Source organism: Metarhizium album (genome assembly GCF_000804445.1).
Source record: "Metarhizium album ARSEF 1941 chromosome Unknown scaffold_55, whole genome shotgun sequence".
NCBI lineage: Eukaryota > Fungi > Ascomycota > Sordariomycetes > Hypocreales > Clavicipitaceae > Metarhizium > Metarhizium album.
The window spans coordinates 15,496-36,849 of NW_024467629.1; the positions used below are offsets into that span (position 1 = coordinate 15,496).

The following is a 21,354-nucleotide window of genomic DNA, read 5'->3' on the forward strand; positions in this document are numbered from 1 at the left end:
TAGAAATCCGAGAGAACATGCAATGGAATGTAATTCCAGTCTCCTATGCCGGGGAGCCACATTTCGGGGAATTGCCTGATACGGAAGTCTAGTGCCGGGATAAGCAAAAGAGGGCGCCGAATCATGATGTAATCCGACCCGCATAACAATCTCACTAGCCTAAATATAGTCCAAGTGGTGTGAGTCCAGATTCGGAAGCTATATCTGTTGATTTCGCCGTTACCAACACAAGTTATCCTCTATCGGCGGCATCTCAACCTCGCAACATTAACGCCACTAATCGGCGAATGGAAGCTTGCTAGCAGTGAGCCCGTATCCTGCATGAAAGATGAGTGTCGACGCAAGCCAACTGGCCCTCGAGGAGCTCCGGAAGATATTTCCAGGGCAAGTGATTGGCCCCGATGACGTTGGATATGACGAAGAAGTTTGCAGTAGCTGGTAAGTCAGGCCTCACTCGTGGTCAGTTCCTCCAGTGATTCCTACTGGGATCACAAGTTTCTGCGCTTAACCCTTCAATTGGTGGCTTTGGCGGGTAGCAGTTGTCTTATTTTGCGCCTGTTTCATTCTATATTCAATACCTATTCGACTATATCTCTTCGTTTCGACTGCCACAAGTGCGAGACAGGTAGTTTGCTCATAATTTTGTTCAAGGATATTGATTCTAGTCTCAACAGGTCTGTGACCAGCAGGACTCCAGCTGCAGCCTATATACGCCTTCATAGTGCTGAGGAAGTCGCCAAGGCCCTGCTAATTGTCAAGGGCTCAGGCTCTAAGTTTGCCATTCGATCAGCAGGCCACAATGCGAACCCTGGCTTCAGTAGCGTCAGCACTGCAGGGTCGGGTATTGTGCTTGACTTGCGTGGACTGAAATCTAAGTCTCTGGACAATAAAACCAACGTCGCACATATGGGAGCGGGGAATAACTGGTCCGACGCGTTCACCTGGCTCGAAGCGCAGAATTTGTCAGTGATAGGCTCTCGGGAAGGCAGAGTTGGCCTTTCCGGGTTCCTCCTTGGTGGTAGGGCTGACTTTTGTCCTATTCATCCGTGGCATTCGGTTGGCCAAGTCCTAACTTGCTCAGGTGGTCAGGGGATTTTCTCCAGCTCTTTTGGGTTGGGCGTAGACGGCGTCAAGAACTTTGAGGTAAGTGGGAAAGACAGACCCGGAAATTTTCAATCTTGACAGTCAAGCTTTTGGGGATATTAGATCGCCCTTGCGAATGGCACAATTGTCAACGCAAATGCAGAAGAAAATTCGGATTTATACCTCGCGCTCAAGGGCGGCGGCTCCAACTTTGGTTTGACTTCCGCCTCCTCCGCACTCAGCACAGGCTGACAGATCCCAGGTATTGTCACCGCCGTAAGCCTCCAAACGCATCCTCTCATCCGGGTTCAGTACACTATACACATGTACGACCCGTCTGACTACCAGAACGTGCTCAATGCGTTTGCCAAGGTCCAAGAGTCAATGGAACAGGATCCCAAGATCGGCATGTTTATTAATACCCGGCGAGACTTCATCGCCGTTGGTATGTTCTACGCTGCTTGGTCGGCCGAAATTCCAGCTGCTTTTGATCCCATCGTCAAACTGACCAGTTTCATCGGCGCGGCCGTGCCTACGGCAAATGGCACCTTCTCTACTCTGAACGAGATTCTAGAGGAATGGGCTTATAAGGAGCAGGACTTGAAGTAGGTCAAAAGTCCCTTCCTGGCTTTATTTAGCGTCTTTTGTGTATTGACGATGATGTAGACATGCTTATCTCACTATGACGACCAAAATCTCACCCAAACTGTACCAAGAGGTCCATCAACTCTGGAGGAACATAGTTGACCAGCTTTCTCTTACTGCTGATTTGCATTGGTCTATCCAGCCCCTGACTCAAGCAGCCGTCATGGCCGGGAGGAACCGCGGCGGCAATATCTTAGGTCTAGAAAACGTTTCGCAATCCTGTAAGCTCATAGCTCTCGATACTAACGATAATGAGAGAAATCTAACAAGCTCTGGCTTTCCAGGTTTGATCTTTGCTTGTGATTGGAAGCAGGACCACGACGACGAGGCCGTGCGAAGCGCCCTTGCTGCGGCTTTGGAGCGATCCAAGAAGCTTGCCGTCGAGGGGGAACTCCTGTTGGACCTTCTGCTTCCCACGTTTGCGGGCACGTCTCAGAATGTGCTCGCCGGCTTTGGTGCAGAGAACGTCAAGAAAATACAGGATGCCGCGCGCCGGTATGACCCTGAAGGCGTCTTTCAAAAGCTGCAGAATGGGGGTTTCTTGCTACGAGACATATGAACAACCCTGGCAATGCCGCGTGAACCTAAGGCTTACTTATTCCTGATGTTGTCGGGAGGCTTCCGGGAGGGGTGTATATTTGGCGCACGAGTCGTTCCCACAAAGGACGACTAAATATGATGCACGTTGAGGATGTCACCACGTGGAATCTTACAGTGACGAGCGTAAAGCACTCCTCATTCACTAGACATTACTTTAGACTATTGAAGCATTTCCCAGATGCCCTCCAGTGCCGCAACTACATCTTCCGGAAGCGGGCCTTTCCTAATTGCTGCCACGTTCTGCTTTACCTGAGCAAGCTTGCTTGAGCCGAAAATGATGCCATCTTGAGGCTGCAATTTGGAATGAAAGGCGAGCCAGCGCAGCGCTACTTCTGTTTTTGGGATGCCGTGCGGCTCCAGCATCTTGTCCAGCGAGCGGATAGCCTCGTGATATTTGACCTTGTCGTAGCGTCGAGCGTCCGTCGACATGATATTGCCCTCGGCGAAGCGCGTTCCTTCGGTTTGGCCCGACGTGAGGCCACCGTGTAGGAAGCCGCTAGCATGCGGGCTGTGTGCCACAAACTGCATGCCATGCTTGCGGACGAGATCGAGCACCGGGCCCTCGTGTTGACGATCGATGAGGTTATACAAACCTTGGTATGCGGTCGGCTTCACAAAGCCCTCGCGCTCGCATATATCGATGAACTCGGCAAGCATGTCGGCTGGAAAGTTGCACACTCCTAGCTTCAACGGGAGTCAGAACCGAGCTGATTTGTTTTCAGCGCCTTCTCTGTCAGTATCATAAAGGCTTACTTTGTCAAACAGACCCGCTTTGTATTGAGCATCAAAGCCAGCTGCCTGGTCTTTCAAGGACGTAGCTACATCCGGCGCATGGGGGTAGAAGACATTGACGCGCTGGCCGTCTCCGAGGCGGAGCGCCTCACGGCTCTCTGCAGCAGACTTGGCGATCTTCTCAGGCTGCAGCGTGCCCTGGAAGCCAGTCATGCTGATCATCACCTTGGTGTCAATAGTGAACCCCATTCTCGCTGCTCCAACTTGTCCAAGGAGACGCTGCGAGGCGCCTATGTCTGTGGGCGGATATAACGCCGCCGTGTCCAGCCTGTGAACACCCGCCTCCTTGAGCGTTTGCAGGAGCTCTTCCACTGCCTTCTCCCCAACGAATTCATTTCCGAGGCCACCACAGCCGAATATCATCTCTGGAGCTCCGGGGAAGGCCATTGTTGTCACGTAACTGGAGTGCTGATGCGGTGAAGCGAGGTTACGAGGGGTAGGATCCGCGTCTGGGTTTTGGCAGAGCAACAAAAAGCCAGACGGACCGAGCCGAGGTGGTTGATCAAAAAAATTTTCGTGCAGAGTGCGGGGGTAACTATACACAGACCAGCAAGAGCTGAAACAACAACATGCATGTACGTAACAAAGGTCATAGCAGGCTCAGGGTTGTATGGCCCGAGCCGTAGCTGCCATGCAGGGTGCTCCGTGTTGAGGAACGGCGCCTTCCTTATTAGGATAGCCGAGTGCAACGATATGCCGGCCAAATACAGGTTCGTATGTTGGTATTTCTTGATGCCGAGAGGTTTGCTTTCAAGCGGATGCCGTTTCGGAACAAGTTGCCACAAACGGACAGGCCGTGAGCAAACAGGGCTCTGGAGCTTCAACACTCAAGAACTTCGACATGTATCCGTTGAAAGCTGCCCATTCAAGAACTCGCGATGGTCCTGTCGAAGAAGAAAGCCGAGCTGTGACCTATAATATCGGCGATATGACCTTGCAGCATGATCAACTGGCGGCGGATGCAATCGCGCTCATCCAGCGAGCGTGGGCGGGATACGACGAAACATGGGGGACAGGCTCCATGAGTTGCGCCGTCTATGACACAGCCTGGATATCAATGGTAGCGAAAGAGCGAGCTGGGGAGAAGATATGGCTGTTTCCCCAATCTTTCGACTATCTGCTGAGTATGCAGTCTAATGATGGTAGCTGGGGAGCGACGACTTCGGCATCACAAATCGACGGCATCTTAAATACCGCAGCCTCACTACTCTCTCTTCAGAGACACTGCTGCGAGCCACTCAATACAACCAGTCATGTAATCGCAGGTATCCAAGGGCGGATACATCGAGCCACGTTGTCACTGGCTTCTCAGCTCAATAGTTGGGATGTTGCTGCAACAACGCACGTTGGCTTTGAGCTGATTGTGCCGGAGCTGTTGGAATTATTGACGATGCAAGATCCCTCTATTGCCTTTGACTTCTCAGGTGAAAAGCTCCTCAAGGAGATTCACCGCGCCAAAATGTCAGCCTTCGTACCGGACTCTCTGTACGGCTGCAAGCCTTCAACGGCGCTCCATTCGCTCGAGGCATTCAGAGGCAAACTAGACTTTGACAAGATCGCTCACCACAAGGTCGGCGGCTCCATGATGGCATCACCCTCCTCCACGGCGGCTTATCTCATGTACACGACAGAATGGGACAATGAGGCAGAAGCTTACTTGTGCAACGTTGTCCAAGCCGGCATGGGAAGGGGCAGCGGAGCTGTGCCGAGTGCCTTTCCTTCCATGTTCTTTGAGTACACTTGGGTCTGTTTGACGTGAACTTGGCTTTAGACTTGACCGACTAATAGGTTGACTAGATTTTGTCAACCCTTTTCCGCGCCGGGTTTTCTTGTGCGGAAACGCACTGCGCCGAATTGGATGCCATGACTGGGTTGCTTCGAGACGCATTCCAAGATGGGAAGGGTACCATTGGCTTTGGTAAGACGCACAATTCTAATGCTTAATTAGATATGACCTAAATGTTTCCTCGTCTCAGCTCCTGGATTGCCCGTCGATGTTGATGACACGGCCAAGTACATCACCTGTCTGAGCAGGCTGGGAAGAGAACAAGAGGCATGCCCGGATGCGATGATTGGCACCTTCGAAGCAGACACACATTTCCGCACATACTTGTCGGAAAGAGATCCAAGCTTTACCGCAAACTGTAATGTTCTCTCAGCACTTCTTGAGCAGCCAGATGTTTCACAGTACTCGTCTCAAATCTTCAAGGTTGTCAACTTTTTATGTGATCGCTGGTGGGAGAGCGATAAAGGCATAAAGGACAAGTGGGTAAGGTTTCTTGCTGCACCGATAACCGTCACTTTTGCGACCAGTCTGTTGCTAAGAGTCTAGCACTATAGAATTTGAGCTGTTTGTATCCATCACTGCTCGTGGTTCAGGCATTTGTGGATCTTCTTGTACAGCTTCAGCGAGGTAATCTGAAGCCGTTGAGACGAGATGTGCAGTCGAGAGTTCACATCACTCTGTTCCAAGCCTGTCTAAGGGCGTTGCTGTGCGATTCCGACTCCACTTCGGTCGAGCAAGCGGCCTACCGTGTTCTCATTCTCTGTGAGGCACGTAGACTCTCCTTTTTCGACACTATTAGACCTCGGATCGATGAGTATATAAAAGATCAAGCAAGCCTTCTTAATACAACACCAAACTCGGAGCTCGAGTCAGAAGCAAATCGGGTATGGATTGAGAAGGTCAGCTTCGGCTCTCCCCTCATCACGCAGGGCTACAGGCTCGCGGCACTCAAGGCAGCCTCGCTTCCGGTAGGCATGATAGGGTTGGAATCTAACCATCATTCCATGCCCAGCCTCGAAGGCGGCGGAAAGTACGTGAAGCTACTCAAGAGAACGCCGCTCTTCGCCCGCACACCAGAGTGGAAGATTGAAGTATCAGCGTTAGAGGCTTCGCTGTTCCAACCCCTACTGAGGCGTCGACGTCTGGACGTTTTCCCCAGAACGAACATGGCGCCGGACAAATATTTTGATATAATCCCTCTGACCTGGACGAGCTGTAATAATCGGACTGGGATATTTGCGTCAACGCGTTTTATTTACGAAATGATGGTCATTTCTTTTCTTGACTTCCAAGCCGATGAGTTTATGGAGGCCGTGGCGGGACGGTCGTTCCATGGGGACACCGGCGCCCTTCGCCAGTTAATCGACGACGTCTTCATGGCAGTAGGTGGCGACAAGCCTGCCAGGATGTCCAACAAGCGAAAGACGACTTCCGATGGGACAAGAGAGCCTCCGAAAACCAGCAGGCGTGGCGTAGCATACATTACTTCGAATGAGTTTGATCATACCACCACTAGTTCCAGGCTCGAATGCAAAGACAACAAGGATCAAGTGCGTCAAACCTTGACACGTTTTGTGTCACATATTGCACAACACCCTCTTGTCCAATCAGCCAGCCCTTGCGATCGCAATTCGACGCTCCGGGAGCTTCGCGTCTACCTGCACGCCCACGTCACTCAGTCAGAAGACAACGCCAGTCTCATCCAGGCTCGGGGCTCGTCATGGCAGCCAAGAATGGGGACGGCCGGCTTCACACGGACGTTGGGCAGCGACAGCTATTTCCGCTGGGTTCACACCGTCTCGAGCGACCACACCGCCTGCCCGTACTCGTTTGCCTTTGCTGGCTGTTTGCTGAGCGCGCAGCTCGGTGGTGTCGAGAGCTTCCCGTCAACGCGTGCCAAGTACCTGGCGACGGCGGCATGCCAACATCTTGCTACCATGTGCCGCATGTACAATGACTACGGATCTGTTGCTCGCGATGAGGCCGAGTGTAACCTGAACTCGGTTGACTTTCCCGAATTTGCCAACGACTCTGGGGCGGACTTGGAGTCCAGGAAGAAGACGCTATATGAGCTCGCACAGTACGAGCGAGACTGGTTTGAAGATGCCATGAGTCGTCTCGGGACCGAGATGCGGCATGTGGGAAGGAGCCGTCAGTTGGAAGTGTGGTCGATGTTTTGTGACGTGACGGATCTTTACGGCCAAATCTACGTGGTCAAGGACATTGCTAGTCGCATGGTCAATGGCGGAGGGACGCGGAAGTCGTAGCAATGAGGTATTTTGTGAAAATCTGTTGATTTGAAGAGAAAAGCGGCCTATCTATCCTCAAAAACTTAAAATAGAGAAGTACGGGACGTCTGGTCACGGTTCATGACAGACACGAGCATAGCTATACACATGGGAATGTCCGAGAGGTTTTGTTCCCCTCCGTTGGGCAGCATCATGAACAGCCCCAGCATCATCCTCATGCGATGACACAGTTCTTGGGAAGCCGGTCTAAGAGATGTTGTACCATAATTGTCTGCATCTGCCATCTATTTGACGCTGCCATGACACTCAGCCTCTCCAGCAGCGCCTTGAGCCGCAAAGCTCGGAAGTTCAACAGGCTTTTCAAAACGTGCACCTTCTCCTCCTCGTTCATTTTCCACTGGTCAACCGGGAGACCGCGGTCCGCCCCAGAAGCGAAAATTGGCAGATGATGAGGCCTGCCAGGTGACACAGGAGAGGCCAATGCCGCATCATCATCAGACTCATCACGTTTGCTTTTACCGTTCCCAGACGTCTCGGCCATGGACATGATATTCGCAAGTAATCTGTCTAATAGGGATATTATCAACACGGCGTGCTGGGACCGGATGTGGGATGCATCCCGATCAAGCCACGTCTCGCAACTTCTCAGCACTTCCTGCTGGCACATGAACTCGTCACTAGTTGTCAGCAAGGGGGGCGAAGTCGGGCCCATTAGGGGCCCAGAAGGGTTGACGACGCTGCTGGTACGTTGCGCCCATACCAAGCCCACCTCGACAGTTTCATAGACCTCAAGCATCTCCGAGCAGAGACAGCTGGTGCGGTCCTGTACGTCCTGGCTCCGCCTCGAGATGGGGCTCGCAGGGACCGCCTTGTCGTCGCTGTCGGGCGCATGAGCTCGGCCCGATGCTGGGTTCTGGTCGGCGGCCATGGAAGCACCGGTAGAAGAAGGACTTGTGTCACTTGCCTGGATATCGTCGAAGAATAGGCCGCCGGAGCCGTCATACGCTGAGTGCGCATCATATGCAATGTCCGGCTGGCCTAGACCGAAATCTATATCCAGCAGGCTCGAGTCAGCCATGATGGCATCCCGGCCCAGACCGGCCTCGATATTCAAGGACTTTTCGGACCCGCTCTGCGGAGAGGCGGTGACATCTTTCGAGCGCAGGCCTCCGTCGCCAGCATCTTCGGCCCCCTTGGGAGGACGTGGAAGTCGCCGTGGCGTCGCGACTGTCCTTGAACGGTCATGGCTAGTGTATGAGCAGACTATCTGCTTATTCAAACATCGCCTGCATCCTTGTTTTTCCCCGGTGCATTTGACCTATGGCTTCTGGTTAAAACAGTTCTTCTTACGCATGTCGCCGCCTCAACCTCGGTGCCAGTGGTGCCAACCTTTTTCGACCTGCAGTAGACGCAGGCAAGCCGAGAGATGGCATTGATTGGTCTGTTGAACGGGGAGGCGGTGGACTGGAGAACAACCTGGCCCTGGCCTGGACCTGATTGAAGCTGCCGAAACGTGCTGAACATGAGGGCGCGATTGCTGGGCTGGCTGTCCAAGAGGTCGTTTTCGGCGGCAAGCAGATGACACGCGATCAATTGTCGCTCGTGATACGGCGCTGGGCTTGAAACACATGCACCCAGTGCAAGAATCACAACTGCTGCCTCGATCGAGGTTATTAGCCCTCATATCTATGTCGTTCTGCATTGCTACGCTCTGCATATCTTTCACCGGATCCATCCCGGCCCTGCTTACGTACCGCAACCTTACAGAGTACCCACCGCAAGGATTATCATTCTTGGTCGGCAAGCACTACTTAGTACGGAGTGATGCTCCAGAGTCCCGAATCGTCTTGACGCGACCCTGCCCTCGTTGTCCAATGTGGACTAGTGCTCCAGCCCCGAGTTGACTCCTGGAAGTCGGGAGTCGGGACCGTAATATACAGAACGGGGTCCGGATGGGACATGTGTCTGTTTTGAACCGCCCGCATAATGAGGCTGATGGCGCGACGTTTTACGTGTCCGTTTCCAAGCAAATGCAAGTCAGTGGACAGAAGGTGACATTTGACCGTCGTGTCAGACTCTGATAGGCTGCCTCAGATGACCGGACGGCTTGCTGACTGCAGCTAGATGCGTCACTCGATCAGCTTGGTCATGGTTTTTTCCCTTAAATCCGCGAGACCTCCGAGCCAGCATTCCTTCCTTCATCGCCGTCACCAGTAGATTAGGAATAGCTCCGGGGCCATAAATCTCTGAAGTAGCACTTTGCCGTCAGGTTGGGGGCAGGACTACGCAGTCTAATCTGACCATCTGCGTGTTTTGTTCCATGGTTAGTAGGCCACAACAAAGGTCCGGTCCTTGGCCATAGGCGGTCACACAAAAGAGGTCACGACGCCCTGCCTGTCACACGGTTGGACCATGTCAGCCACCTAAGTCGGCCAACAAGAGGCCCTGTAGCGGCCTGAGCTCGCGCGCCCACAAAAAGGCAGTGTGTGAGGCATCGTAGATACCCCAGCATGTCGGGGTACACCGCTGATGTATATATAGAGAGGCCTTGGCACCAGAGTTCCTCAGGGTAAACCAAGAATATTCAACGCCCGAGAGCTGATTATTCGATTGAATATGAAATGACCCTATTCCAAAACCTGTTATTACTGTCCTTGTCACAGGCTGCTTCTTTGGATATATAAACCCATCCGGGGCCATGGCCATGGGCGCTTCAAGTCATCAGATTGATCCAAGGACTCTTGATAACCAAAGTCGCTGACTACTAGCCTTTTTACAGGTTCGTTCAGCTTGTGGGTTGCACAACAGACTACAGTGCCCATCCCCGCGCTGCTGGGGAAATTCTCTACTCGCTCGTGAAGTCGGTTTTCCCGGCGGTGCCGTAGTTAAATACCCTGGCAGATTTCAATCGAAAGGGAAATGATTCAGACTGTTGCGGAAAGTTTGACGAGTTGGGCAGCTAAGCTAGCCAATTCTCGGCTAGGCGATCACGCAAGGATACCAAGACAAAGGGATCCCAGTGGTTTTGTTCAGTTTGAGCCAAAATTGATGCCAATTTCCTGCATATAAATACATGCGAGGCCCATTTGCTGAAATAACCCTCAACAAAAAGCCATCAAACTTTACATGTGCATACACGCTCACAGCAGCCATGTTCCCTACAACACGCCAGTCCGTTGTAGACACTTGCATGCTTTTGGTTTCTGGTCGGGGCTGGGGCTAGAAATACAGCTCAAGCTCGGTTCAGAGCCTGCAAGCTCAATTCGGCATGTCGCGTTTGCTTGCTGCTCCCGATTCCATCGTGGAGTACGGATCATGAGCACCCCGGAAGTGGACAGCCGCCGTGGAGCCGAATCTTTCCAACTCGTAATCTTGATATGCAGATCCAGACGACTTGTTACTACGGGTGGAATTTCGCGTTGAGAAATTGCCAACAAGCCTGGTTCGGAAGGACCCGATGGAGCTGTACATCCTCGATGGTTCGATGTAGCCCTTCCAGAATCCCCTTGTCGCTGGGACGCAACCGACCATGAGCGCAATCGCGCATTCGACAAACCTATCATCCGATACTGAGTAATATGCGCAAGCACAGGCGGGGGTGGGAAGAAGACTCACTGCAGCAACATGGCTGTGAGCAGACTGCCGAAATCGCCGCGCGCTCCGCGGAACAAATGGACCTTGTACACCAGGGACAAGACAGACGCTAGAACACCACTTTGGCTCATTCCATCAGGCTGGCGTCAGCCGTGGCTCTGAAACGTGTATCAAGGCGTGTCAAGCGAGCAAGGGAACACGTACAAAATTCCTGAACAAAAGACAATGCCAAGTCCAAACTTTCTGCGCTTGGAGAGATTGAGTGATAATATCGGGCGCAAGGGAAGGACAAGGATACACAGGTCGGCTGCGACAGAAACGCTGCCCGCGATGACGCCGGCGTTGATGTTGGCTTTGCCGCAGCGTTTCCATTTATAAAGAAGGTAGGGCGTGTCGGATGGGCGACACTCAACAAGTGGAGGGATAAACGATGCTATGAATCCGGCGGCCGAGACCACGAGGACGGTGATACACGCATAGCGCATCGGTGTTTTGACACCGAAGAGTCGTATATAGACTAAGAGAACGGGCGCTTTCGAAACCCACAACGAGAAAGCAGCAACGATCGGGACCGCAAGGCCGGCCTACAAGAGCCGCGAGGTTAGCTTCACCTTTTGTGGCGGAACAAAGAAAGAGGGGGAAGCACACTTTTATCATATAAGCCAAATCTGCTGGCATGAAGAACCCTACATTGCCACGGCGATATTAGCAGGGCCAAGGGCCACGGAGAAATCTTGGTGTACTTAATTTTGTACTGGAAATCATTGAAGACGAAAAGGGCAACGAGCATAGCGAAGCCTAAAAAGGAGAGCCCTAGAAGGCGTTTCGTTAGCCATCGGCGGTGCGCGGGAGAAGCAAAGATGAAATGTAGTATTCACAGTCGTCCACCAAGAGTCCCTTGTATTGTCGGATAGATACATAACTGCGCGCAACAATGAGAGTCGCAGTCAGAATGATCATGAAGATTCCGACGCCCAAATAGGCACTGTTCGTGATGACGCCGATAGAAACCATGGTGAAGGGGTATACTGCTCGACTTCACAAAGCGCGGGGACAGAAGAGAAGCTTGGGGTGGAGCAAACCGGACGAGAAACGGAGATGGAGGAAGATGTGCACTAGATATTGTCCGGAGATGAGGGCGGCAGCGGCCGCGCCCGTCGGCTACGAGGACGTCTCAGGTAAAACCATGCTCCAGGCGCAATTTGGCGGCGGCGGCGGCGGGAAGGATTCCAAGAAAGTAATATCCCCAACTCCGAGCACGCAGGATTGCACTCACCCACACACGGGAGTTCCCAAGATGGAAAGGAGCCGGCTGATCAACTCATGTCACCCCAGCCCGCCTGTCATACTATGCTTCCGCCGCTGCCGGTGTCAGCATTCTTTCCGTAATCAATCGCTTCATTTTTGTTGCCACGAAAAGTACGGAGTAACTACATGTCAATCAAAGCCTACGCGCCTGTTTAATAATAGCTACCCAGGCACATTGTCTCTGGGTACCTAGATAGTCAAGGAGTCAGGACTCAGGAGTCAGGACTACGAGGGGAGGAGGACGAAACAGCGCTTGAGGGTAAAGGAAAATGAAGCTCGACGTCTTTCAAAGCTGGATGAGATTCAGCGCAAAATACGGAGTACGTCGTCGTGTATTTGCCACGTTTGGAAATGCACTGGGATATTCAAATTTCAAAATATGCTGATATTCACCGAGGGGCAAACATGAACATGGTCACGTGGTGCTGCGGCACCGCTGTTATCTTCTCGCCAAGCTTTGGTGCACCCCTTTCCATGGCGACTCTCCGACTCTATTGACCTCCAGATCTTCTATTTATGGATTTCCACATCACACCAATGCTCACGTTGATAGATAAAGCCTGCCTGCCCTCTCTCCTCTCCCGAGCAACCAGCGTGCGGCAGGCAGGTCGCCCTGGGTCGCCTGCACCGTGAAACGCTCAGACGTTCCATGACACGACCTCCGGATACATCGACAGCCGCACCACCCCCTCTTTTTTAAGGTTCGGCGTTGGCGGCTAGTCCCTGATCTTAATTCGTCATCATTGGCTGAATGCTGATTTGAGGCAAGAATTGGCGTCTAACCTTGGGATGAAATGGAGAGACGGAAAAAAAACGTACCCTAGGGTCCAGATAGGAAGCAAAAGAACTGGACTGGGTGGCGCGACAAGACTCTTGCGTCACTGTTACAGGACGACGCCGTCCAAAGGCGGGCCATAGCGGCCAGCCTTAGGAACGCAGGGCAGTCGGACTCGAAAAAAAATGGTTTGTGCTACTTGTTATTTGAGCTGTCATATCGAGCATACATAGAGCCTAGTCCTGCCACGGGAACTGCTTTCTTTCGCTGCATTGTCCAGGCTGCTTGGCTTTCCATACGGTATCAATTGATTGAACACAAACATACTACGACGTCGAGCCGATTCCAGCTAGCCAACATGTCGCCATCGAATGCTCGTGAGGACGAATACACCATTGTGCCTCTCACGTTGCTAGATGCGACACTTGGAAAGTGAGTCCAACTGCCAGAGAGAGATGGGCTACATGTGCAGGTGGCCGCATTACTGACATGTCCGTCTCTGGGCAGTGTCAATCTTTACGTAAGTGCTTCGCGACCTGTCAGGCCTTGATGTTTGTCCTGACTGGATCGAATAGCTGAGGGTGAGCATGATATTCGATGCCCAGCTATCGTTTGAGAAGCTGCGGTCGTCGTGGTTCGACATGATCCGGGCCCGACCAGTCATCGGCGCTCTGGTGCGGCGCTCTAAATCGTCTCCGTCCGCCCTCGCGTATCACATACCGACACCAGCAACGTTGGAGAGGTACATCGACGACCAGTTCACCGTCCCGGACCAGCACAAGGACTTTTTCTGCATGGACGAGTCTCATCGATCCATCAACGATTACTGCCCTGCTTTTGGAACGGGAGCGAGGGCGCCGACGCGGTCGACAGACGGCATTTTTGTTGCAGACGGCGCGGCACCCGAGGACAAGGCGCGCTGCACGGGCTTCAACGGGATAGCGTCCATCCAGGAACTCCTGGATTCGAACCGGCCCATTGTCACGACGCAGGTCACTCGCTTCAGAGACGCGACTGTCATTACGTGCTCCATGTCGCACATCTTCGGGGACTTGTTCAGCTTCAAGGCCATGTTCCAGGGATGGGAAAGCGCCCTGCACGGCGCGTCTCCGGCCCCCTTTGAGCAGCTGGGTGTCGATCCGTTCCGTGCCTACGGACCGGGTGGTGAGCTCGGCAGCCAAGGTGGTACAGAGCCCGTTCCGCCCCCGGGGTGGCGGGTGTACGGCTGGATGGACAAGGCTCGTTTCCTGCGCCGCTTCCTCTGGGATGTCTACGTTTCGCGACCGGAGAGAACCATCTCGTCAAAGCACATCTTCATCCCGGAATCACACCTGCGAGCCTTGGAGGACAGAGCCAAGCACGACCTGGTGACGGTGCAGGCAAAGCGACGCCGGCGTGGGCGCGCAGAGCAGGAGACGCCCCTCCGTGTAAGCCGATCCGACGTCTTGTACGCCTGGCTCCTCAAGAATAACCACGCGCACCTGGCGCCCGACCATTGGTGCTCGCCAGCCACCATTGCCAACGCTCGTGCAAAGCCGCCCGCTCCGCTGAGGGCGAGATCGTCCGATTTCCCGAGCCACGAGTGGTACGGCGCGGCCATGTGCGTCGGCCTGGGAAGTCTCAGGGCCGGAGACATCATGAAGATGCCGCTCGGGGAGCTGGCCCTGTACGTCCGCGAGGCCGTCAAGGAAAACTCGTCGCGCGAGAACGCAAAGAAGTGGATGGCGTTTCAGCTTCACCACAATCTCTGGAAGAAGCCGTCGGGCAGGTTTGTGTTTTGGTGTCCGCCCCATCATCATTGGTCCGGCCTGACCGACTGGCGCCTGGGGAAGTTGCCAGACGTGGATTTTACTCCCGCTCGCATCGACGGCGGTGGCGACGACAACCGTGGGCCCGTGACGGTGTGCGCCATCGACGGCTACATGATTAGCGGCAGTACACAACGAAACTGCTGGATCTGCTTGGGGGAAGCCGACGGTGGTGTTTGGATCATCGGCATTACGGGCCAAGGTGAGTGGACGCACCCCCAAGGGTTGGGAAGATATCGCCGACTGCGACACCGGCCGGCAAGCAAGCTCTAAGCAGCGGGACGCGCAAGGGCTGGATTTACTCGGAGAAATTCTGTTTGCATTACGAACTAGCCCTTGCAAGTGTATGTGCGTTATTGATACATGTTGGACTGCGTCTTGACGTAAATTTGGAGCAAGAAACCAAACACGCTATGTACGGCTACAAGTTGGCCGTGGGTTGCTCAACGATGGAACCCAGGTTGGATTTGACTGCGGCCATGAACGCCTCCATTCCCCGTGCGTCGTGGTATTTGCTGTCGAATCCCATGGAGAGCGTCACCCGATCCCAGAGGGAGAACATTCCCACCCAGGGAGAGTCGTTGACCTGTCGACCAGTGTGCACGAAATCGTGTGCCCGGATCCAAGCGTCGCCGTCACTGGAGCGGTATTCCTGCCTCAGCCCAAGGGCGCCCTGGGGCGAGAATCCCGGAGGGCAGGGCGCCGCCTGCGCATCCGCCTGGGCCGCGGCAGCCGCAAGAGCCGCCACGGCTCGTCGCGACGTGAAGGAGGCGGCGGACAGGTAATGCGGCGACGTGAGATGCGGCGCCAGCCGCGCTCGTATGGCTCGGCCGAGAGACAGAATCGTGTGGCGCGTAGAGCCGCCGAACCAGTGCTGCTCAAACGGAATCCAGAGGAAAACAACGTCGGCGGCGCTCGGGATGGAGCGACTCGTGTCGACCCATCGCTGCGCGCTGCGCGTCATGCCGATCAAGCCGCCGCTCTCGTGGCCCTTTTCATAGATTTGCTTGACGGCCAACAGGGTTGCGGCCGACGCGGCGTACGTGATGCTGAGGGATTCGCGACGCAGCTCCGAGAGCAGTGCCCTGGACTCGTCCAGGCTATATTGCAGCCGGATGCAGTGCGTTTCATGCGGACGCGAAGTAGTGTTGGCCTCGGGATACATGGCAACCGATTGCGGCAGCTGCGTTGCAAAATGTTGAGAAGGATGGACACGGTGAAAATCGTCAGGGGCGAAACTGGAGAGGCGTGATGCTATACCTTTGCAGCGTAGAGCTCAGCTTGAGCAACGGCTTCCTGTATTGCCCTTTCCTTTTCCTCGGGAGTCGGCCTGTACTGGGCCTCGTATGCCGTGACTGGGCTAATGGGCAGGCGTTCCAGGACTCTGGAATAGTTGATCTCGCCAACGGTCGCATCGACGTCGCCGGGAACCCGCATCACGTGCGACAATAGTTGGTTGAAGAGCTGCGGGATACTAGAGGCGTCGGCGAGCACATGGCTAAGGTTCCAGACGAGGCAGTGTCGATTCGCATCTTCTGGGTCTGCCCATGGCGCCGTCACCAGGTACAGCATGCTTCGCTTGCCCTTGGTTTGCAGACGGCGGCTGTAGGTCGAGCGAGCAACGTCATGGGCCGTCTGACCCGTGACTACGTGGAGTGTCTCTCGCAACCAGGCGTGGGCATCCTGCTCAGATCGCAGCGCCTCGTACTTCATCATCTGCGGGATTTCGGTGCCCGTCGAGAGCTGCCCTGCGATGTGGGGATGCGTCGAGTGGCAGACAAGCCAGGCATTGCGGACTCTCTGGATAAGCTCGCTGGTAGAGAAGCTACTGGAGAAGGGGACCTCGATGGTGAGCTCGGTATGGCCATCACCGACATTTTGGTTGTACGAGGCACTCTGCTCGCCGCCAATACACTCTCTTGTCCAGGAGGCATCGGACAGCGGGAGCCAGCCCGATGATGCGGCCATCGGTGAGGGTTAGGGCCGCCGAATGGAGGTGATTTTGGGGACAGAAGGGGCGAAGAGGGCAGAGGGGAGTAGCAGCTGGATGACGAGCTCAAGAGCAAGGGTGACATTTGAATGCCCTGACGGCATGACTTGAATGCTCCTCGGCTTAGAAGGACGTAGTAGTCCCGACCAAAAACGCAGGAACACACTACAAAAAGGGGCAGGGGAGTGACTCTAGCTAGCAACGAAAGGGAACCAGGAGCGCTACCAAGCAGATGGCGCTCGCCCGGGCAAGAGGACAGCATCGAGTCAGGATTGGAGCCGGCACAGCCAAGACGGATGCGTCTTGTAGTCGGTCACAGTCAGAGTGAGAATGGCAGTCCGAGACGGACGGGGCCGGGGACATTGGATGCAAATGGCGACGTGCCACTGGCCTCGGCCCAAGGTTGTTGGGCTGGGCAGGTCCCAGGACGGACTCGGGAGCAAGTTTCTCGCTACCCCGGCCCCGACCGCGTGCCGCCGAACGACGGCGCCGTTTTCTCATCGCGACCCGTTGGCGCTAGTCCAGTCGACACTTGATACGGAGCACTCCGTAGCCCGTACGCCGACGACACAGCCAGCCCGACGTCGCGGCCTGGTTGATAGCTTCACCCACAGCAAGTCGGTGCGGTGCCTGTGCGTTTTTGGGTTTTCTCATTTAGAGTTTGCATAGGAGCATCGTGTCGCTTCAGTGTCGGCAAGTCGCGAGCTCTGGCTGGCCTGGATGCGAGCATGATTTGTCTCGGGTGCGTGCTGCGAGATGAAATATAAAGTATGAATTTACAACGTGACTCGCATCCTTGGCCTCTCCTGCCCAAGATGCTGCAGTCTTATTCTCAGCAGCGGCCGAGTGCCATGGGCCAACCACCATCGCAGACAAGGTCGCCCGTCCGAGAGTGGCAGCCCACGGGCTCAGGTTCTCTGGCGCGGCGGCTCCGCGGCTCCGAGCTCCTGGTCAACTACTCGGAGCGCTTCAACGACGGCAATGTGAGTCGCAACGCGGCGGTGACCAAGGGCGCCGACGGGGTGTCAAAGCAGAGAGTCGACTCTGGCGTGGTGTCCCGTTGACTGACAAGACCATGGCGAGCAGTTCGAGTTGACCCTCTCGGCGTCTCTGCAAACGTCGTTGACGGGCACGCAGCTCAGAAACCGATGCCGAGCCGCCTGGTGGCAGACGCGCAAACGCCGTCCCGTGGTTGGCATCCAAGTCGGGCTCGGCCAGGCCGTGTTCGAGCCCATCGTCGAGGCATGTGACGCTGAGCGCTGGGCGACGCGGACCTGCACCGTGGCCGCCGACGCCAGCGTCGAGGCCGTCGCCCTCGATCGCGCGCGGCGGCCGCTGTCGGCGACGTCGATGACGCTCGTGCTGACGGATCCGTCGCGGGGCCGGGCAGGATGCGTGCTCAACATGTCGCACGTCCTCATCAACCACGAGGGCTACGCCATCATTGCCGACTTCCTCGCGCTGCTGGCGCACCCCCCGTGCGAGCGTGGCATCGCGGCCAGCTTCGAGGCGGAAGCCGTGGCCGCGACGCTGCCCAAGCTGCCGCAGAGTCTCAGCCAGGCCTACGGCCAGCTGGTGCCCGCGCCCACGGCCGAGGAGCTCCAGCACGCCATGGCCGTCTTTGAAGGCGCCCAGCAGCGTTGGGCGCGCCCCTCGGTTGGCATCCCCCTGCACCCCGACGCGGCCAGCCGCAGGAGCCGCGTCCACAACCGGCTCGTCACCTTTGAGCCCTCGCTCAGCCGCGCGGCCTTGCAGGCCTCGAGGCGCATGGGCGTCAGCATCACGGCGGCCTTCTTCGCCTGCATCACGCTGGCCATGGCGCGGCGGTACGGCACGGGCCGAGAGCAGGGCGCGCACCTGCTGTTCAGCGCAAACGCCGAGCGCTGGCTCGACGCGCGCCGTCGGAGCGGCCTGCAGCCAGTCACCATGACCATTGTGCCCGGCGGCCTGTGGCTTGACGCTACAGCGCTCCGCGTCGGGCCTGCCGCTGACGAGCCCGCGGGGGCCCTCGCCCGGCTGGCTAGCGCCATCGACAGCGCCCAGAGGGAGGATCTCGCGTCGCCCCACATCATCGCCGTCTACGATCAACTGGCTCCGGCCATGGCCGACGCCGTGGCCGACTCCTACAGGCTGGCCCTCCCCACCCTCCCACCCGTCGGTCGTCCGACCCTCACGTCCCAGGGGCGCTTTGACGGCTGCCTGCCCGCCGTCGGCGCCGCTGCCAGGGACGAGGTGCGAATGACGGATTTTAGAACCGGTGGCCGCAACACGGATCCCAACGTGTGCTTCGCCCTGTACAGCTTCCGCGATAAGCTGAGGTGCAACCTGCTCTTTGACGAGCGCTTCTTCGACCCCGATGAGGTTGCGCAGCTGGCGTCGGCCGTCACCGACCTGTTCCGCATCATGTCACTGTCGTGCACCAAACACGACGTCGTCTCGGCCAGGGTCTGACTCGACGAGCAAGCTGCAGTCAAAGGTCAATGTCTGTTTTTTTTTTTTTTTCAACTCATGCTTCAATACATAATGCCTCCAAGTAGCCGAAATTCAAAACCCACACAGGGTAAAGCAGACAATGTAGCAGTTGGACGCCGTGATGCCAGTAGCACCCATGCAAGGCTCGTGCAGCCATCTTCCATGCCATGTTCCAACATTTTCCTTGACGATGCGATGCGCTCCCAAGACTCAACAACCTACCGCGGCCCATTTTGGCTGCTCGAGAAGGTTCCCCTCGAAATCAACTTCCTCGTCCATGGTCTTGACGTCGCACGGCTCCGCCTTGGGCGTCAGAGGCAACGACACCGTCGATGAATCCGACAGGACGGCCGACTCTGCGTGTCCGAGGATGATCTTGGCCGCCGACACGGTGCCGCCGCCGATTTGGCTTCGCATCGCCCAGGCCTGACAGTTGACTTTGAAGTTTGGCCACTGCGGACCCAGGATGGCCAACACCCTGGCCTCCATCTCGTCTTGCTGGATGAGCGGAGGACGGGCGCTGCGCAAGCCGATGCCAAACTTTTCCGCGCACATGGCATACTCGTGCGTGTCCAGCCACTGGCTGAGTATCAGCTGCGGAACGCCAAAGTAGACGGCCTCGTTGAAGGAATTGCCGCCGCCGTGGTGCACAAACAGCTTCAGCGCACGGTGGGAGTAGACGGCGTGCTGGTCCTCAATCCAGCTCGTCAGCCGCACGTACGGCGGCAGCTCGCCGCTCGTGACGGAAAACAGATGGGGGTTGGCCTCCTTGACTGCCGGCGGCGGCGCGTTCATCTTGAACAGGAACCGTATGCGGCCCTGCCTCTTCCTGTAGATGGCCTCAAACGCCCCGATGCAGGCCCAAAACTCCTTCTTCTGCCAGATAAACATAGATCCCATGTTCATGTAGATGACGTCCTTGCCCAGAGCCAGCGCCTCGTCCATCCACTCCATTTCCGGGCAAGACGCGGCCTTGGTGACGTCGGCGCGGTTCGAGGCCACGCCCGCTCCCACAAAAACCAGCTTCGACGGCTGCTTGGGGCAGTCCAGCAGCCCGGGCGTGTTGAAGTGAATGCCCGCCACGCAGTTGTCGTCTTCCCAGTGCGGCGGGAGCAGCCATGTGTCGCCGGATGTGCCGTACGACCTCAAGCCGAAGCGCCTGAGGAGGATTCGCCGCTTGGCAATGCGAGCCTTGTTTGTGCGGCTGTAGATGAATTCATGAGTACGCAGATAAAGGTCTGTCCGAGACTTGTGTCAGCCCGTCGTGGCTCGGTTTGGTCTTGGCCCGTTGGTGCAGGGGAGTCGGGACTCACTTTCCAAGAACGTCTTCCATGAACCGTCTCTGTTTGCAGCCACGGGGTGCGGCGACAAGGCCCCGGACAGGGCCGTCATTCCAGGCGAACACGGTATCATGAGAATGAATTTCCGCCCGGTTAAGCGAATGCCCGTGATGAGCGTGGATGACAGGGCATCGACACAAACTACACACCGGCACCGATCAGCTCCGCCTCGCCTTTCCATGACCGAGGGAACAGGTCAAAGGGACTCGGGTGCACCTACCCATGTCTGGATCGAGCTCGTTCAAGTAGTCGCACACCTCGACGGCCATGGCGGCGTGCTTCTCTACCTCGTCGAGTGCTCCCTCCATGCAGGTCCGCAAACTAGTCGGGTCGCCTGGCGGCTTACGCATCGAAGATATGCGATTGTGGCAAAGCTCTGCGCTGTACATGACTTCCGGTGAGCCCCTGGCCAACGTCGACGGCATGGGATGCAACGGGGCCCAAGGAAGAATCGGGACTTACAAATCATCCACGGCTTGCCCAGAACCCAGGTTGATAAAGTGAACATTGTGCCGCAGCTGAGGAGCCAGCACGGATCGAAGCCAGTCAATTTTGCGGCTGCATGAGCCTCCCGACAGAAACGTCACTTCGTGTCCCTGCAAGACCAGTTCCTGAGCCGTAGCCAGTTGGATGTTCACCTCGCCTGACGCGGGGTTCGTGACAAAGGCGATGCGCATCGTCGTTTGCAGTAGAGCCTGTGGCTTTGGCCGAGCAAGTGAGGGGGGACAAAGGTACGGATGTGAAGTTTTATTATACGATCCAAGGTCTAGAGCAAAGTATCCGAGGGGCATTTTTACTGTTTGGACGGCCCTAGTCGACTTATCAGCCTTGCCTCTCGGCTTTTCACGATAGTACTACATGGGGCTTAGGAGGGGAATTGCTACACGGGCATGACACTTTGGCTACACGGGC

General features: G+C 55.8%; 8 protein-coding genes across 8 annotated transcripts; 4 read left to right on the plus strand and 4 right to left on the minus strand.

The window, feature by feature from the left end:
* Nucleotides 1-328: 328 nt before the first annotated feature.
* MAM_08404 (FAD-binding, type 2) lies at nucleotides 329-2,287 on the plus strand (the record flags this gene model as incomplete). The annotated part of the gene is made up of 6 exons (XM_040827202.1): nucleotides 329-438; nucleotides 723-1,143; nucleotides 1,207-1,297; nucleotides 1,346-1,688; nucleotides 1,750-1,949; nucleotides 2,013-2,287. 6 exons carry the CDS (start codon nucleotides 329-331, stop codon nucleotides 2,285-2,287), a joined length of 1,440 nt encoding a protein of 479 aa, XP_040674799.1.
* A 200-nt stretch (nucleotides 2,288-2,487) lies between these two features.
* MAM_08405 (NADP-dependent oxidoreductase domain protein) lies at nucleotides 2,488-3,507 on the minus strand (the record flags this gene model as incomplete). Its single annotated transcript, XM_040827203.1, has 2 exons — nucleotides 2,488-3,012; nucleotides 3,082-3,507. 2 exons carry the CDS (start codon nucleotides 3,505-3,507, stop codon nucleotides 2,488-2,490), a joined length of 951 nt encoding a protein of 316 aa, XP_040674800.1.
* A 454-nt stretch (nucleotides 3,508-3,961) lies between these two features.
* On the plus strand, nucleotides 3,962-7,173 carry MAM_08406 (terpene synthase family protein; the record flags this gene model as incomplete). Its single annotated transcript, XM_040827204.1, has 4 exons — nucleotides 3,962-4,864; nucleotides 4,918-5,038; nucleotides 5,097-5,389; nucleotides 5,461-7,173. The coding sequence occupies 4 exons, from the start codon at nucleotides 3,962-3,964 to the stop codon at nucleotides 7,171-7,173; spliced, it is 3,030 nt and encodes a 1,009-aa protein (XP_040674801.1).
* Nucleotides 7,174-7,369: 196 nt separating this feature from the next.
* MAM_08407 (uncharacterized protein) lies at nucleotides 7,370-8,679 on the minus strand (the record flags this gene model as incomplete). The annotated part of the gene is made up of 2 exons (XM_040827205.1): nucleotides 7,370-8,347; nucleotides 8,506-8,679. 2 exons carry the CDS (start codon nucleotides 8,677-8,679, stop codon nucleotides 7,370-7,372), a joined length of 1,152 nt encoding a protein of 383 aa, XP_040674802.1.
* A 4,511-nt stretch (nucleotides 8,680-13,190) lies between these two features.
* Nucleotides 13,191-14,913, plus strand: MAM_08408 (Chloramphenicol acetyltransferase-like domain protein; the record flags this gene model as incomplete). The annotated part of the gene is made up of 3 exons (XM_040827206.1): nucleotides 13,191-13,264; nucleotides 13,340-13,352; nucleotides 13,408-14,913. 3 exons carry the CDS (start codon nucleotides 13,191-13,193, stop codon nucleotides 14,911-14,913), a joined length of 1,593 nt encoding a protein of 530 aa, XP_040674803.1.
* A 148-nt stretch (nucleotides 14,914-15,061) lies between these two features.
* On the minus strand, nucleotides 15,062-16,608 carry MAM_08409 (Alcohol acetyltransferase; the record flags this gene model as incomplete). Its single annotated transcript, XM_040827207.1, has 2 exons — nucleotides 15,062-15,823; nucleotides 15,901-16,608. The coding sequence occupies 2 exons, from the start codon at nucleotides 16,606-16,608 to the stop codon at nucleotides 15,062-15,064; spliced, it is 1,470 nt and encodes a 489-aa protein (XP_040674804.1).
* An 837-nt stretch (nucleotides 16,609-17,445) lies between these two features.
* Nucleotides 17,446-19,081, plus strand: MAM_08410 (uncharacterized protein; the record flags this gene model as incomplete). The annotated part of the gene is made up of 2 exons (XM_040827208.1): nucleotides 17,446-17,613; nucleotides 17,717-19,081. 2 exons carry the CDS (start codon nucleotides 17,446-17,448, stop codon nucleotides 19,079-19,081), a joined length of 1,533 nt encoding a protein of 510 aa, XP_040674805.1.
* A 231-nt stretch (nucleotides 19,082-19,312) lies between these two features.
* MAM_08411 (UDP-glucuronosyl/UDP-glucosyltransferase) lies at nucleotides 19,313-21,119 on the minus strand (the record flags this gene model as incomplete). Its single annotated transcript, XM_040827209.1, has 4 exons — nucleotides 19,313-20,340; nucleotides 20,416-20,583; nucleotides 20,663-20,823; nucleotides 20,905-21,119. 4 exons carry the CDS (start codon nucleotides 21,117-21,119, stop codon nucleotides 19,313-19,315), a joined length of 1,572 nt encoding a protein of 523 aa, XP_040674806.1.
* Between the last annotated feature and the right edge of the window lie 235 nt (nucleotides 21,120-21,354).